The following is an 18,259-nucleotide window of genomic DNA, read 5'->3' as shown; positions in this document are numbered from 1 at the left end:
AAACATTTGTTGAATTTTATGAACAATATATTTTTAGTAAATCGGGAGCGGGAAATCTGCATTAAACTGGTTTGAAAATGATTCAATCGTCATTCTTCTTTCTATATATTTTTTTATAATTATATTAATTGATCCCCGCACTTCTGACACCAGTTGTTCCGCCGCCAGCCACCCCTGCCGTGGTGGTACGGTAACGGGACAAGGTTCCAGGCATATGCACGCAGGTCCGTTGTTGCACAACAACGATATTTAATATTTGTATGGAAGGATGACGTAATCCGAGTTCCGGTTAAGACATTGATTTATTTTTCTATTGGGTTCGCATGGTATTCATATAATGGCATTGGTAATTACATCAAAGTACATAGGTTATACACATGCAAAATCTGGTACATTGATGAATTATAATATTGTCATATCTAGGCATAACTGTCTCTGAGCTCCGTACCCATCATAACAATGGACAAACATGGCCGCTGTTTATTATTATTGTTGTCAGGAAAGTAACTGGTTATTTATTATAACATATACGGAGCAGATCCGGGTGGAACTGTTCTGAAAATACGGGAATGTTTACTATGTTATATACTTCACTTTCTGCCATCCGGAGTGGTTTATATTTAAATTACAAAGGAGGCTTCGTCGGAAAAGTGTGAGGAAAGATTGGCCAATGCTCCGGAAAAGTCTGGGTTTATATACCCTATGAATCACTCCGGATGACGTCATAAAAAGTATGACGTGTACGCAGCTCTGTAGAATAAGACTTTACGGTCATAACCGAGCAACGTTTCGGCGATGTTCGTAGCGCACGGAACAGGCCGAAGCGTATAGTTTGAAGTCAACATGTATATTCAAGGATAATATATTCATAACAATTATTTATATAACTATAGTAAACCAACATAAACTCCGACATCTTGCTAGTTAGAGTGAAAACAGTAAAATATAATTTAACATCCATTATACTGCAAAAGTTTGAGGGAACGCCCATGACGACAATTCGATTCGTCTCGGCATTAGTACTATATTTAGATCGAGGTCTCTCGGACATGCAGGTTGTTTAGCAAATAAAGTTACAATTAATTATGCGTAGTAGCATTTCATGACGAAAGCTTTTTAACAATATATTACATATATATAATTCATTAAAAAAAACTTAAAGATATGCTCCTAGGCTGATTATGAATTTAATTCTTGACTAACGCAAGAACTGCCAAAAAAATTGCAATAACGGTTTGTTGAATGTTAGATGGCCCTTTTTCCGACTTAAAAGAACTACGACAGTTCAGTTCAAGATAAGCTGCACGGTTTACATGTTCCACAATTTGTTTTGTTTGAAATGTTTTGATATCTATTTAATGTTATTTATTTATTTTCGCGGAATCCTTTATCCTGAAGTTGAAACAAAATACATAATTATAAGAAGTAACAACAAAATAATCAATTAATAGTCTCTGAGATTCAGAAAACAGCATGACAATATCTGTTAAGGCAAGAGGCAAAGTTTTAACACTGGTATTATTAAGAATTGTCAGTTTTAACACCGATTAATTCCTTCGATGCGCTGTCAATGTTGGTTATGTCCTTTTCACCAATATTCAGGTACCATTCGGGCAGAAACTGGTATCGGGGTTCTGTTGTTGTATTGTGGCTGATTGTGTCCTCATCTGACCTCTCAAACAGGTGAACAATTCTAGATAAAAAATAGTTTTCAATATTAGATGACAAATATTGAAGTATACTAGATAATTGGTCATTCTGATCCAAATTATAATACAAAATGTTCTGCTTCTGAGCAACGCTGATAAAAATATATTGCATAAAACATTTCGATAAATGCTTGTTTTTAAATAAAAATGACAAGTAAAACCAATTCAACAAACAAACAAAAAACAAGAACAAACAAAATAACTGGGTATCCATCGAATTTAAGACAAATATGAACGCATACAGACGCAAAACCCTAACAAACCCATAATAGCAATAACCATGAAAGACTAAACAGCCCAAACAAATCATAATTATAGCAGCGCCATGAATATTGGCAATTCACCGAAACCTTTGGCATCGGAACTTCAAAACAAGATAGCCCTTGCTGGGTCTGCACACTCTAAGCTTTAAAAGAAAACAAATCCTCGTACATCAAAATAAAAAACGAAAAGTCAAACAATACCACCTCTTAGGTAAAATGGTATCTTTAAATCGGAACCACAAAACAAAGCAAATATCCTCAACAGACAAATTTAAGATGTCTTCACCCAAATCACATCTGATATTGTTCTTACCAAGGGCCCCAGCCCTCTTCCATCTATACCAGACATCCCTTGAACAAAATAATTTAAAAACAAATCTATCACAAAACCCTAAAATCCACAAAGCTTCAGGTCTGGATAGAATTTACTGCAAAGTATTTAAGGAACGCAGTACAGAAATAACTCTCTAGAGCCTGACTTCTATCTTTTACAAGAGTCCCTGTCTCTTGGAAAAATCCCAAAACCAATTGGAATCTTACAAATGAATGGCCATTTTATAAAAATGGAGAAAAATAAATGCTATAATTAAATTACATGCCAATATTACTTACATGCATTCGTGCATTTGCAGTTATATAATTATACATGCCATTGCTAGCTCTATCATGATTCACCCTAATAACAATTTTTATATGACCTCAAACACGGATTTAAACCTTCCCGTTCTTGTAAAACACAGCAAATATAACTCCTCCAAAACTTAACACAATCAAATAATCTAGATATTTAAACTGCAATATTCATGAATTATGTTAAAGCATTTGAGAAAGAACTCCCCCCTCCAAGCACCGTTTAAACAAACCTAAATTCTATGGAATTAATAAAAATGCTTTCGTCTGGATATATGACATATTAACAGATAGAACCAACACCGTTGTCCTAGAGGGAACCATGTCAGACAATGAACTTGTAACCTCCGGCGTCCCACGGGGAACTGCCTAAGGATACATCTTGTTTCCGATCTACAGAAACGACTTTCTTGTTAACAATGTACATCAAACCTACACCAACCCCCACCCCTCATCCCTTGAAAAGAATTGATGTCAAACATTCGGAATAAATTTATTTATTTATGCGACATTGCTGATTTTGGTAACTGATGTTTGTGAGAATGACCGTAACAATGTGTATTTCATAAAAGTCCATTTTATCCTATATGGCACGCTTTAGTTCCTTTGCAAAGCACGCAAAGTTCTTGATGCGATTCGCTGTTTTGCTATGAGCCGTATTAACCGCTATATGAAATAAATTTGACTAGTTTGTTTCATAGAACAATGGTGTTTCTTTTACTTAACACTAAAAACAATATGTGTGTACGTTACTATACCTGTTAGCGGAGAACTCTCCCGTGACCGACACTCGTTTCTTGATCCATGTCAGCAAGTTGTCAAGAAAGTGGAAACACACTTTTTGATTCCATGGCTAAAAGTTTCACAAATATTTGTGTTACGTCCTTTACTCGTACACTATGAAATAATGCAAGAATAGTATGTACGATGTATTACTCTCCACACTTCCTCGAACAAAATATCATGTTATAATGTATGTGAGTCCGTTAATGTTGCTGTTTATAAATGAAGTGTGTGATGTCTAAATGTTTCAAACTCAAAATTTATATTTTAAAAACAAAACAAAAAAGATTAATTTGAACAAGACTATTGCCAAGCAATATATGTCCGCTACCGGCTTCACGATTGTCAGCAATATATATAAAAAATATTTGTTGCCACAGCAACCAGCATTTTTGACGTCGGACGAATGAAATGACGTACATAATGTCGATATAGCCATCTATCCATGTTTCAAGTTTCATGAATAAATATAAAGAACTTTTTAAAAAGTGTGACAGACTCACAGACTCAAGGACTGACGGACACAGAGCGCAAACCATAAATCCCCTCCGGTGAAACCGGTAAGGAACAATATTTATATGTAGCTTATATATATCCACGGCTAAATGCACAACGAGATCTCATAATATTCTAACATCGGATTTGATCCCATACTAAATAAAGGGACAGAAATCACATCAAGATGTTATTGACTTATATTAGACAATTTAAAATCGAAATATTACAAAAGTTATATTTAAAATGGAATATAAATTCTTATTAAATATATGTATATATATGAAATAAAATAACTGATTTAATCCTAATAGATATATAACCACAATAACTTTACATACCAACTCAGAGTTCGAGATGCTACTGGTCTGGAAAGATTCCATTCTAGTCACGAGCCCTTCGTTATCCCTGAATCCGCAAAGTCTTTCTTTAACGCCTCCTAACTGGCTTTGGGCCCACCACTGCAACAACTTGAACCTAAGGCCGTAAACGTCCAAATAAATAAAGTTATACCACGAATCTATAAACTTAAACCCATGTATGCCTAGCGTCTAGAAAAAAGGCATTGGCAAACAGCGTAGACCCAGATGTGTAATCTGGGTCTACGCTGTTTGCTTAAATCAACTTCTGTAAGAAATATTCTAAATATAGAAATAAATATACCAGACATCCCTAATTTTGGAAATACATTTAGAAGGATGGGAGAGTCCACTAGGCATAAATGGGTTAGTCATACTAAGTATCAGTTGAGTCACTTAAATAAAGTGTTAAACAAAACGCATTTTAGTATCACAATCAACGTAAATGATATAAACGAAAGTGCCCAATGCAAATATGACGTCAAAGCGAGATCAAACGCGCATTAATGAAAAACGTTCGTTGTAAGGCCATGTGCGCCTTTGTTTTGTAATTTAAATAAGTTGTGTTCTCTCTTCAAACAAAATAAATGAGAGAATTCCCATATAAATCGTTCGCAAAAATGTTTGTCAGGAGTTTATTTATCAAAATTTACAGACTGGGAGCACATTGTTCTTCCCTATATTAACTGGAAGTGTGTACCATGACCCGTACTTACAACGCCAAATATTACACACCAGTTTCATTTCAGTGTGGATCATCCAATAAAACATACCTTTTAAAACTGTCGTCCTCTCTTGCTGAAGAAATATGTTTCTTGGTTTTTATTTCAACAAATGAGCCGGTGTTCTTATCGTATGCGTCTATTTCGCAGTTGAACACTTAAACATAAAAAAACATGATTGATAGCATGGTTAAAAAATCGTCATGAATTCATTATTATAATTGTAAATATGTTCCATTCGTTCGGATGGCATTATGTCGTGTTTCACATATCAAACAAACAGAAACCGTAGAAGACTTACCTAATGAATGTGCATTTATGTTCAATTGATTTACTAGTAGATATTTGCCATGTTGCCCCTGCGTTTTCGTACAGTCTGATTCATCTGCAATGTGTGAAAATAAACAACGTACCGTGTAGTACAAAAATAATGCCATTCGAAAAACGCAACTATAACCTCAGCATGATACTCAAATAACTTGTCTGGAGATATTCAAGAATGTAAAAAAAAGGGTTATTGTTCCTAATTCATTTCGAAGACTGTTTAGATTTATTAAACACAACCGGGACATGCACGAACAGAATTATCATGGAAGTATGGAGCGATTGATCACCATACTGGTATTTACTTAATGTTTAGATACTTTTAGTAGCGCTCGATTGGTCATTGTCGGCTCGGGTACTACTTACATGTACCCCGGGTACTCTTAAGTATACTTTTTAAAAGTATACTTACATGTACCCCGGGCACGGAAAATATACTTAATCGTATCCGGTCGATATTAGACTGTACCCGAGTTGTATTCCAACACAAAATCCGATGTCGTAAAACGCGCTACCGATTACCGTAAAACGATATCGTTTATCTTAAACAAACTTATCTTTAAAAAAACGGCATCAAATGCTTTTTGAGTATGAGTTTCGATAATAGTTTAGTTTATTCAATATATACAATAGCCATACAGTCCATGAGTATACATGATCAAAACATAGTAAACTAGAAATGGCGCGGCAGAGGCCGACGCGTATCCCCACGCCGAATGTTTGACCTAGGTGTGCCCCAGGGTTGGTAATGGGGCCATGCATAGCTGAGATTGACCGTATTGTCATAAGAGAAGTTCATCATCAATTAGAAGTGAATTGGTGTAGAAATGATGAAGTTATAGTAAAAGGCAATTTTGGGTGGGTGTGACATATGTGGGCAGGGCGCCCCAGGGTTGGTAATGGGGCCATGCATAGTTGAGATTGACCGTATTGTCATAAGAGAGGTTCAGTATCAATTTGAAGTGAATCGGTGTAAAAATGAAGAAATTATAGTAAAAGGCAATTTTGGGTGGGTGTGGTCTATGTGGGCGGGGCGCCCCAGGGTTGGTAATGGGGCCATGCATAGTTGAGATTGACTGTATTGTCATAAGAGAAGTTCAATATCAATTTGAAGTGAATCGGTGTAGAAATGAAGAAATTATAGTAAAGGCAATTTTGGGTGGGTGTGGTCTATGTGGGCGGGGCCCCAGGGTTGGTTATGGGAACATGCATAGTTGAGATTGACCCTAATGTCATAAGAGAAGTTCAGTATCAATTTGAAGTGAATCCGTGTAGAAATGAAAAAATATAGTAAATGGAATTTTTTGGTGGGTGTGGCCTATGTGGGCGGGCGCCCCAGGGTTGGGATTGGGGCCATGCATAGTTGAGATTGACCCTAATGTCATAACAAAAGTTCAGTATCAATTTGAAGTGAATCCGTGTAGAAATGAAAAAATTATAGTAAATGGAAATTTTTGGTGGGTGTGGCCTATGTGGGCGGGGCGCCCCAGGGTTGGGAATGGGGCCATGCATGGTTGAGATTGACCGTATTGTCATAGGTGAGGTCCAGTATCAATTTGAAGTGAATCGGTGTAGAAAAAAAGAAGTAAATGTAAAATAACCTAAAAAAATGAGTGATAATTTCTGACGCGGCCCCACCCCAACCCCTATAACTTTTGACCCAGGGGTCAGATCAAAATTCCAAATAGTGCAGGGTCGCACATATGCTCATAGCTACCATGTGTGTAAATTTCAAGGTTCTAGTGCTTTTAGTGTAGGAGGAGATAGTGGCCAGGACGGACGGACAGACGGACGGACAGACGGACGGACAGACGGACGGACGGACGGCGGAGATCACCACAATATCCCCACCTTTTTTTCAAAAAGCGTGGGGATAAATATATAAAGGCACGACATGTGACCAGTGTTGAATTACATAAGTTGTTAAAATAGTATCAATACATGAAAAGGTCTAGGACAAATTTTGTTGGATTACAGCATTTTGAATCTATTTAACAAGTAATGCTATATCGATAACATCAAAAACAACAAAGACAACTCAAAAAGAGAGCGAGAAGTAAAGTTTGAGTAATGAATTATATACAATTAATCATAATAATATTTATACAGGTGTCTTTGCCAAATGCTATATGTACAAACATAGCTAAGTTTTTGTTGGTACTTGTATTTTCCGATTGCATTAATTCAATAAATTTTATCATGTTTGGTCTTTTCCAATAATATTTATTCATATACAATTTCCTAGTATCAATATATGAGGAACATTCTAATAAAAAATGATATTCATCCTCAAGAACATTGCAACGTTGACATTTTCTATCTTGAAAAGTTTTAGCTTCAGGTTTATGTCATCTGCATGATTCGATTTCTAATCTATGAGATGAAACCCTTAATCTACAAAGATCAGATCTGAACTTATTTATACTAACATTGTTATATAAGGCTGCAATTCAAATTTACAAAACTGCCTGTAACTTATTGCTAATGAAGAATCATTTAGTTCTGACATTCAATTTTGAATAAATGTATCATTTAATCTGGACTTTACCAAGGATAAAAAACACTTCATCACCTACACCTTGGTTTAGCCATGCATATTGACATCCTAAGGTCTGCAACATATTACATACAGATTTTGCCCAAGAATGTGTATTTGGTTTATTTATTAAATTCTCACACATGTGGCCATAAATACACTTGACATACTTATGATCTTCTTACTGAATTATTTTCAACCAATACCGTATTACATTAATGGCTCTTTTAGTTATCAAGGATATTCTTCCAAGTTCCCCATATACACAGTTATTCTGTGTTTGAAATTTCACGCCGAGTAGTGTTTTGCTAAAATATTAGTGAACTCTTCAATTGCCATCGACTCAGTTAAGCCCCATTTTCTTACCCATAATTTAAAATTGGTAAAACAAGCCGATCATACAACTCTAATTTGGTATGTTTTAAAATTGTTGAATAGTTGATTAAATGTGCGTAAAGCTTAAAAACAGCCTTTGAGGCTTGACCTGCAAGAGTGTCAATGGTATTTGCAAAAGATGCACATGTAGTTAATACAATTCCAAAGTATGTAAATGATTTAACAATTGCTAATGCTTGGTCTTTGTACAAAAATGTAATATCCCTTCGAAGTTGTCGCCCTTTTTTGAAAATCATAACCTGTGTTTTATTTGGGTTAACAAATTTTTTCCACCTATCACAATATTCCTCTAACAAAGACAAACCTTTAATTAGTTCTTCCTCAGTTTCTGCCATAATTACAAGGTCATCTGCATATAACAACAAAAATAATTTTAGCATACCGATATCTATTCCCTTAAAACCATTTAACATATTATGTTCTTCTAAGTCATTCAAATAAATAGAAAATAGGAATTGTGATAATGATTCTCCTTGTCTTACTCCTAAAAATATAGACGCAATTTTACAGAACATTGACATAAATGTGAATATAATAAATTAAAAAAAAAATAGCCGACAACGACCGATTTAGCGTTAAATTTCCTGGATACCTTTTAGTATATTTACCGTACCCGGGGTACATGTAAGTATACTTAAGAGTACCCAGGGTACATGTAAGTAGTACCCGAGCCGACATTTACTTGAAGTAAAAAAGTCGATCACATGTTTACCTGGTTTACTTTCGGTTAGAAGCTGCTCCATTTTCCATCCCCAGTAATAGGATTTATGCCATACTCTATTGTGTGGTTTCTGAACCTCTTCCCATTTATTGTTCCTGTCAAAACGACATATGTGATATGCGCCGTGTTGAAGAATAACTGCAATTTTCCATTGACAATGTGAATACTTATTGAACGGGGTGCGCATGATATCGGTTAAAATGCCACGTCTACTTACAACCAGATTGTTAAGTTCGCTCGTTGCAAGGCTCCTGAAATGTACATTAAATAGCAGTAGGAAACATCATACTTAAAACGTTAAGACAATTTTTCCCTTAAAGAGGCGTTTTCACGTTTTGGTAAATTGACACAATTTAAAAACAAGAGCACCGCCTTGCGGGTGCAGACCGCTCATCTATTTTCTTTATGAAGGTGAAGGGACTCTCAATTTCAATCACAAAGGAGGGAGGGGTGGAGTGAAGAGGGGTGCATGGTGTGGGGGCGTGGGCATTTATTACATTATCTTCCAAAAATGCGGAAAAAAATGCAGAAAAAAACAAATTCGGGGGTGGGTGGGGGGGAGGGGATTCTTGGGTGCGATGGTTGGACGGTATTTCAAAAATCAAATAATAAAAATAAATATTTGTGTGTTTTAACCGTTTCAAAAAAAAATGGAGGGGGTGGGGTGGGGGGGGGGTAAGGTGTGAGGGTGTGGTGGTCATTTGTGAGATGATCTTAAAAAAAAAATTGGGGGGGGAGGAATCGGGGGGGGGGGGGAGGGCACGGGGGATGGTTTGGGTGGAGTCTATTGTGGTATGTCAGGTAAGAGTAGTTTTGTCAAAGTATCAATCAAATCTAATCATAAATAAAGAAGTTATGGCATTTTAGCAAAATTTAATAATTTGACCTTGAGAGTCAAGGTCATTCAAAGGTCAAGGTAAAATTAAACTTGCCAGGTACAGTAACCTCATGATAGCATGAAAGTAATTGAAGTTTGAAAGCAATAGCCTTGATACTTTAGAAGTAAAGTGGATCGAAACACAAAATTTAACCATATATTCAAAGTTACTAAGTCGAAAAAGGGCCATAATTCCGTAAAAATGACAATCAGAGTTATGCAACTTGTCCTTTTACTCTACCCTTGTGATAGTTTGCGAGTGTTCCAAGTATAAAAGCAATATCTATGATACTTTAGGGGTAAAGTGGACCAAAACACAAAACTTAACCAAATTTTCAATTTTCTAAGTTTAAAGGGCCCATAATTCTGTCCAAATGCCAGTCAGAGTTACATAACTTTGCCTGCACAGTCCCCTTATGATAGTTAATAAGTGTTGCAAGTATGAAAGCAATAGCTTTGATACTGTAGGAATAAAGTGGACCTTAACACAAAACTTAACCAAATTTTCAATTTTCTAAGTATAAAAAGGGCACATAATTCTGTCAAAATGCCAGTCAGAGTTACATTACTTTGCCTGCACAGTCCCCTTATGATAGTTAGTAAGTGTTGCAAGTATGAAAGCAATAGCTTTGATACTTAAGGAATAAAATGGACCTAAACACAAAACTTAACCAAAATTTTCAATTTTCTAAGTATAAAAAGGGCACATAATTCTGTCAAAATGCACGCCAGAGTTATCTAACTTTGCCTGCCCAGTCCCCTTATGATAGTAAGTAAGTGTACCAAGTTTGAATGCAATAGCATTGATACTTTCTGAGAAAAGTGGACCTAAACGCAAAACTTAATCGGACGCCGACGCCAACGCCGACGCCAACGCCGACGCCAAGGTGATGACAAGAGCTCATTTTTTTTTTCAAAAAATAGATGAGCTAAAAAATGTTTCATATTCGCAAATATTCGTTATTGTGATGATATTTGTGAAGAAACAGTAATACTGAACATTTCCCGGCAAACACCCGACGTTGAATAGACGTCGAATATTGGTTGAATTTCGGTCGCGACGTCGGCAACCAAAATACAACGTTGATTCATCGTAAGAATTGCGACGTTCAAACAACGTCGGGAAAAGACGTCTATACGACGTTGTTTTTTGGTAATAAAATAACAATGAAGAAGAAATGTATACCCAGCAAGCACGTAACGTACAAATAACGTTACGCTTAAGGTCTATTTAGGTAATGATCACACAGAACGTAACCAGAACTTTTTCAGAACGCTGTAATAAAAATCAAACTATCAGTATTCGTAGCATTAATTTAATAAATGAAATATGTTATGAAAGTCACATTTTAACAGTATATTTTTACGATCCTAGGATGTATTGGTGGATTTAAAACGTGTAACGTTCCTGTAACGTTCTCATACGTTTTTGTCGGAACGTTATCGGGAAAACAAATTTCAACGTTACATTCCTAACGTTCGCAGAACGTATAAAAATCAAACAATATAAACATGTACATTAATTATGTTTTCATAAAGAATTTGACGTTATTGTTGTTTTTTGTTTGTTTTTGTTTTTTTTACAAAATACGCTTATAAGTAGATTTGCATTTTGACCCGTGTGTGTACCTTCGAATGTTTGCATGCGCGATTCTCTTGTTATCTAAACCAGCAGATCTCCCGCGTGCGCGCCACTCGATTCATTTGCTCACTGACCTACTGGCTAATTGTATTTTCAAACTGTGCTGTTATTGAATGTAAACCTTTTTCGGCGTAGCAGTTTAACGTCACTTTTGACCTTACCTGACCTTTGTAAGTGTCCAATAAAATTGAAATAAAATTTCCCGCGGCTAGACACGAATGAATACACTTAATTCATTCCATTGGCTGATTTGAGCATACCACCAGAACATTAGAAACATGACCGCCTCTTTGTAACACTGTTTTACTGCGTGTCCAGCATGAAACAATTTTATCTCCAATGAAAAGGCTTTAATTAATAGATAGAACAGTTTTACACTCAAATCTCGACATCAATACAGTTTGTACGTGCACCTTTTATTTTCAGATGATTGCCAGCGCCAGAACGTTTATACTTAAAGTCTTTGTTCTCATATTTAGTAATTACTTCCATATTCCTGTCTGTGTACTTGTATATTTAAGTTCATAAAAGTATCGCTTTTTCCTATCCTGATATTCGTGTTGGCCAAACCAGTTTAAATTGTTTTCGAAATTGAACATTTGACATGTAAAAGTATACAGTTTTAAACAAGCCGTCGTTCCAGCAGTGGAAGAGTGGCCTCACTTTAATGCATTGCATTCCAACCCGCAAGGTATCAGGGTCAGTTCGCGACCAGTAAAATAATCGTTATCAGAAATATGTTAAACAAGAGATCGCCAAGCAATATTGTCCCCTACCGGTGAAACTCCACCATTGTCAGTATTATGTTTTATATGTTGCCATAGCAACCAGAATACTTGACGTAGGAACAAAATGAAATGACGTGCATAATCCCCATATTGCCATCTATCCATGTTCCATGTTTCATGAAAAAATATGAAGAACTTTTAAAGTTATCGCAGGATCCAGAAAAGTGTGACGGACAGACTGACAGACAGACAGAGCGCAAACCATAAGTCCCCTCCGGTGTCACCGGTAGGGGACAATAAAGATATTCAGCGATATAATTATGGTATGTCAGTACTTGATTCTTAATGTGTTTAAAACAATACCATGATAAATATTTTTATTTTTTTATTAATTTAACAAGAATTATTCCACCATATTGACTAATGTATCAAGCATGAGCGCGATGATTCTCGATACTGTTAATAATCGAATCAAAAAGCAATGCCCGACAAACCACTAAAATAGGTTTGTTCGAAGAACGCGCGTTTAAATATTTAAAATATGTACGGATACTTCGCGTGTGGCCGGTTGACTCATATGTTTTAATTTCACTTCCATTCTTCTTTTGGTTTTCTGGTTTGCATCTTAGGTTTATGACCAGCAATATGTAATAATGTAAAATAAGCCGCGAAAACTCCGCGTAACATCCCGTACTGCGCGTGATGCAGCTAAGAACTGCACAGAAAAAGACATTCGCTATATTTGATCTCATTCATTGAACTCTTTACCTTTCACCAACTCCAATTACAATCAACGCCGTACATCTTTTTTTAAAGATATTTCTTGTTGATTAATAATGAGAGAAGTTGGAACCTACAATCGACGATAAACAACAGTTTGCGAGGTAGGTTTTATTGTTATTTCAATTTGTAATATTAAAATTTATATCATTATGCACTTTCTTTGAATTCAAATTCGGAATTATGGGAAATTCGCACCACGGAGACTTCGTCAGGGTTGGCATATTGACCGGTCAATTGAGTATTGACCGGGCCAGTGGTTAATACCTGGTTAAAACCGGTCAATACTGGTCATTATTGGTCATTACTGGTCAACACTGGTCGATTGAAAATTGTAGCATTTAAACATCACAAAGCTATTTTATATTAAATCAATAATTATTCTGTAATTGATAAACTTTTTTTTTAAAGTTATTTATTGTAAAAAAAAATCTTTAAAGCTGTAAAAATTACTTCTTTATTATTTATGGAAACGGCCTCAAATACATAAGGACTAGGGCATATCTTTATCTCAGTGTATCACATCTGTTACTAAAGTATTATTACTATTGTAGGTACCATTGCATTTCACTTATCTATTGATATATCTATTTGATAAGCAGATGGACAAACAGAACTCTTGTGTTTTCTAGGGTCATAAATCTGGCCCCTAAGCCTTAATTGGTAATAAAATGCATGCAGTGTTATGTCTCTGATATTGACAATGAAGCAAATCTGCCCTTAGGCTATTTCATATCACTCACACAAAAGGAGATTACTTACTATTAATTAAATAGTTACTTCTAACTTGTCTCCTTTCTGTATTAAGAGGGTTTTTTCCTTTCATATTTAAAAGTTCTATTAGTATTGAAATGAATACGCAATCAAAGTTCTTGATTTTGACAACTCTTCTCTTCAATTATTTTTTTCTTTTAATAATTATTTCTTATTATGTTTTTTTTAAATCAATGGAAAATAAAAGTTTTTTGACTATTTTGTTTAAAAAGTATTTAAAGAAATCTATGCAAAAAATACATGACAAGTAAGGGTCATGTAAAAAAAGGTTCCATTTTAGGCCCTATTATCAGTTTTGGGTGCCCCAACCTGTATAGGTGAGAAGACTGTGGGGACAGTGGGGCATAAGGAATAACTCATACACAGTAATTGACAGGTTCTTGTTGAATCAAGCACAGAATTATCTGAGCATTCATAATTCATTAGAATTGAAAAAAAAGTTCAATCAACCAGAAAAATCCAATTGACCACCTTTGACTAATTTGAAAATTTTTGAAAGATTTGCCTACAAATTACATGAACAGGTATAAAATAGTGGGTATTAATAGCTTAAGACATTATTGGCAACATGTCTGTTAAATTTATGTTATCAATATTGTTTAATTAGGCATGGAATATTAATCAAAATTAGGGGTTAAGTTCAATCGACCAGTATTGACCAGTAATGACCACTTCGGGAGTATTGACCGGGGCGGTTTTAACCGGTAAAAACCGCCGGTTAAAACCGGGGGTGGTCGATTGGTGCCAACCCTGGACTTCGTACCACTTTTGATATACTAAACGTTCACTTAAAGTCATATTTTGGTAGCAATTTGTTGATGAAAACATTCTTGAAAATACATGTAATTATGTGAAAAATAAATATGTACACTTCGACACCGTTATTTTGAACACCGATAATCTGAATTCACCGTTATTGAAAAATAAATCAAAGTCAAAATTTTATCTTAACCTCAATTATTAATTTTATTAAATTCTAAAATTGAAATATATAATTATTTAAAATTTAGTTTATAAAAAGTGACTGTTGGTTATGATATGATTAAAGTATTGATCTTGTAGATAAATATCAAATTGAGATATGCATTGATACAGTCATAAAATACATTATTAAATTTTAAGATGTAACGCTAGATTATTTTACCATGTATGATAAAAAATTCGGTTTCATATATGTGTATCTTCAAGATGTCGCATAAATGTGTGGTTTCTTGGTGTTATTTGTGCAGTACATGAATGTCTTCATTGTTTTGTCTTTTTTTTTCTCCGTTTTATTAAAAAAAAAAAACAGTTGGTTATTTTGATATTTTTTGTACTTGCAGGACAACTGGGAAGACACCCGAACCGATCCGGATTCAAGACAATAAAGAACAATAGTGCGATGATATGTTTTTGTTTAAATAACATTCATGCAATAAATTTGTGTAAAATAAAGATTTTTCAACCTCAATTCAAAATTAGATTTAGGTTCGTTTTAGGTTAAATGATAACGTTATTCCGGAAACTATAAAGCGTTGCAACGCGAAACGATTGAATAATTTGGAGTTGTTGTTATATATTCTAATGCTACGAGGATTGCTTGTATAAAGTATAAAATACATCACTCATTGTTTGAGCATGGATGGCCGAGTGGTTTAAGCGATAGACTTTTACTCCAACGGTCAGTGGTTCGAGCCCAGTTGACGGTTACTTTTTTTCTATCGTAATTGTATTCTTGTTTTTTTTTTTTACTGGAGCTTTTTAAAACAATTTTCAAAATTCTCATAAATATCAACTTGTAAGTAAACACGGTTATACTATAATAGCCATTAAAGGAAAAATGCCCCGCCCCCGGCGGCCATGTTTTTCAACAGACTGAAGCCATTTTCTAACTTAGCCCAGATGTCATAGGAAAAAAATCGTCTGACCAAGTTATGAGGATTCGACAATAAATGACACTTTAAGAGTGTTACCATGATTGTACTATAGCCATATAGGAAAAATGCACTACCCTCTAGCAGCAATGTTTTTCAACAGACCGGAACCATTTTCGAACTCATCCTAGATATCATTAGAACAAATGTTCCAACCAAGTTTCATGAAGATTATACAATAACAGTGACTTCAAGAGTGTTAACAAGATTTTACTATAGCCATAAAAGGAAAACTACTCCGCCCCCTGTAGGCCATGTATTTAAACTAACCGAAACAATTTTCGAACACGTCCCAGATATCATGGGGACAAATCTTCTGACAAATTTCAGGGGAGATCGGATCATGAATGCGGCCTCTAGAGTTTTAATCAGGGGAGCTAAAATAGCAAGGAACAAGGGAGGTTACATATTGAATATCACTGCGACAATTCTGAATCATTCTAAATTGGAAGAAACTCAATTCGAGTCCAAACTTTGCAAAGAACACTTAGCAGTTATACTTTCAAGAATACTGCAATCATGGAGACTGGTAAAACAAATTTACAAAAGCCAACAGGTATCAAAATGTATTTCACATAAGTTACCTGAGACATTTAGCAATACATATGATATGCTAATTTTGGTGAATACAAGTAACTTCTCAAACAGTTAACACATAAAGAGATTAAGATCACACATAAATCAGAGTATTTAGACTGAAACACTTGTTTAAATTTTCACCTTAATGCTTAGCTATCAATTGTTTACCTATCGTTTCTTCCTACATGTACATAAATCACAAACATGAAAACATGATCGAGGTAGAAACATACCCAACCTTTTTAACATCGTAACGTTTAACAACTTCAACGCTTCATTCAACCCAAGATTATTTTTTAGATCACTTTAAATATTAAACCATTAAAAGAAAATCTAAGAGTGAAGTTGATGGAAATACCCCGATGAAAAAAAAGGGAAAAAGACCACCCTTTTCTTTACCCTGAAAAGTACATGTTACAAAAAACATCCGCTGACTTGACAAATTTACGTTTGAACACAACATTTCTGTGCTCATCATGCTTGAATCATCTGCTTAACAACTAAACAATAACACATATATTTCATACATATATAATAGGATGTGAAACATGCCATCAAAGAAGTATGTATATGCTTGGAAGAGAAATGAAGTGTTCAACTGAACCGTTACTTGAACTTTTAGATTGAACTATGGGGTTGTAGGAGATGAAAGTCAAAACTTGAGTTGTTATCTTTACCTTTCAAAGAATCATGGCAGTTGTACCTAATACATTTTCTGTTCATGAAGAATAATAACCCATATTAAAATTGAAATCCTTCAGCGCATTAAAATTACAAAGCGGACAATTATCTGGTCGTACAGAAAATACAATAACCCACCCAACCACTCGTCCAATAACTTACAGTACAGCTCACGCAAAACCAACAAAGTCCGCGTCTACGCCGCGGACAGATTCTTCTGTTAACGTATTTTCGCCGCGTATTAACTCAGCATGATGCCGAGGTACTCGGCGAAATTTCGCGGAGTGACGCCGCGTCTGTTTCTGCCTCGGCATCGATTCGCGGAGTCACGCCGCGTACATGCGAGTGCCTCGGCATCATGCCGATAATACGCTGGTATGTTTACTTCTGTGCGATTGTTAAAATTTCTCAATATCTGCATACATTTAATTAAATTCCCATCGGATGTTATCTGTCAAAACAATGATGTCAGTAACTGGATCTATATAAGGTTTAAGTTTACACAGTTAAATCCCGTAGATGATTTCGGAAACGAGACTTGCTTTAAACGTCGAAACGTTATTTATTTTCATAAGAATCGCTATAATGCATATGAGAACCAAACAAGCATACACAGACGACACAAAATATAAATAATGTTGACTATTTTATGAAAATGATGGTTTATTTTAAGTGATAGTATGGCATCTAACAGTTTATAGGTGTCTATCGCAACCGTTGTTTATTTTGGGTGTTTTCACTTCATATACACTTACATTTGTTAATGCAGCATCAACATACTAAAACAATATCCTGGAAAGAGAAAAATAATGCATTTGAATATCAACCGTACTTTCGTTTGACAACTGATCACGCATGAAAAATTTGAACCTAAATTTAGTTCTAGTACAGATACGTTCATACGACACAAAGACACAATTTTGTTTTACGGATCATTTCGGCTTACAGGACTGGGTGAGTCACGTAAAATATCGAATATAGAATATATTTTTATAAACAACTTGTAGCAAGATGAGTTGCAGATAATTGGTCAGTAATCACATTTTAACTTACTCTTTTGACCTGTTAATTTTTTTCAGCTCAATTCAACAGTGACAGACTTATCCCGGAAAAGCACGAGTTAAAAAAACAATAATCACCCCGGTACAAACAACGCTGGACCATTATATCAACCAATGATAGCTTACTTTAAATCATAACGGTTGATAAAGTGTGTGATTTTGAAAGGATTATAAATGGGTCATGTTTATTTATACCAGCAGATTAGTGGGGTTTTCCAAAAAGTTGTTTTTTCCGGGATACATGTAATGCCCATAATATCACTTCAAAATAAATTACTTACAATTC

General features: G+C 35.1%; 1 protein-coding gene across 1 annotated transcript; it reads right to left on the bottom strand.

Annotated features, from left to right (window-relative positions):
• Positions 1-1,491: 1,491 nt before the first annotated feature.
• LOC127861649 (decapping and exoribonuclease protein-like) lies at positions 1,492-9,184 on the bottom strand. Its single transcript, XM_052400337.1, has 7 exons — positions 8,930-9,184; positions 8,522-8,566; positions 5,263-5,346; positions 5,013-5,118; positions 4,222-4,357; positions 3,361-3,455; positions 1,492-1,693 (listed from the first exon to the last, which is right to left on the bottom strand). The coding sequence occupies exons 1-7, from the start codon at positions 9,123-9,125 to the stop codon at positions 1,522-1,524; spliced, it is 834 nt and encodes a 277-aa protein (XP_052256297.1). The 5' UTR covers positions 9,126-9,184; the 3' UTR covers positions 1,492-1,521.
• Between the last annotated feature and the right edge of the window lie 9,075 nt (positions 9,185-18,259).

The sequence above is a fragment of the Dreissena polymorpha genome, chromosome 16 (assembly GCF_020536995.1).
Source record: "Dreissena polymorpha isolate Duluth1 chromosome 16, UMN_Dpol_1.0, whole genome shotgun sequence".
NCBI classification, from domain to species: Eukaryota; Metazoa; Mollusca; class Bivalvia; order Myida; family Dreissenidae; genus Dreissena; species Dreissena polymorpha.
The sequence above is the reverse complement of the archived record's forward strand: the minus strand, read 5'-3'. Positions and strand labels throughout refer to the sequence as shown.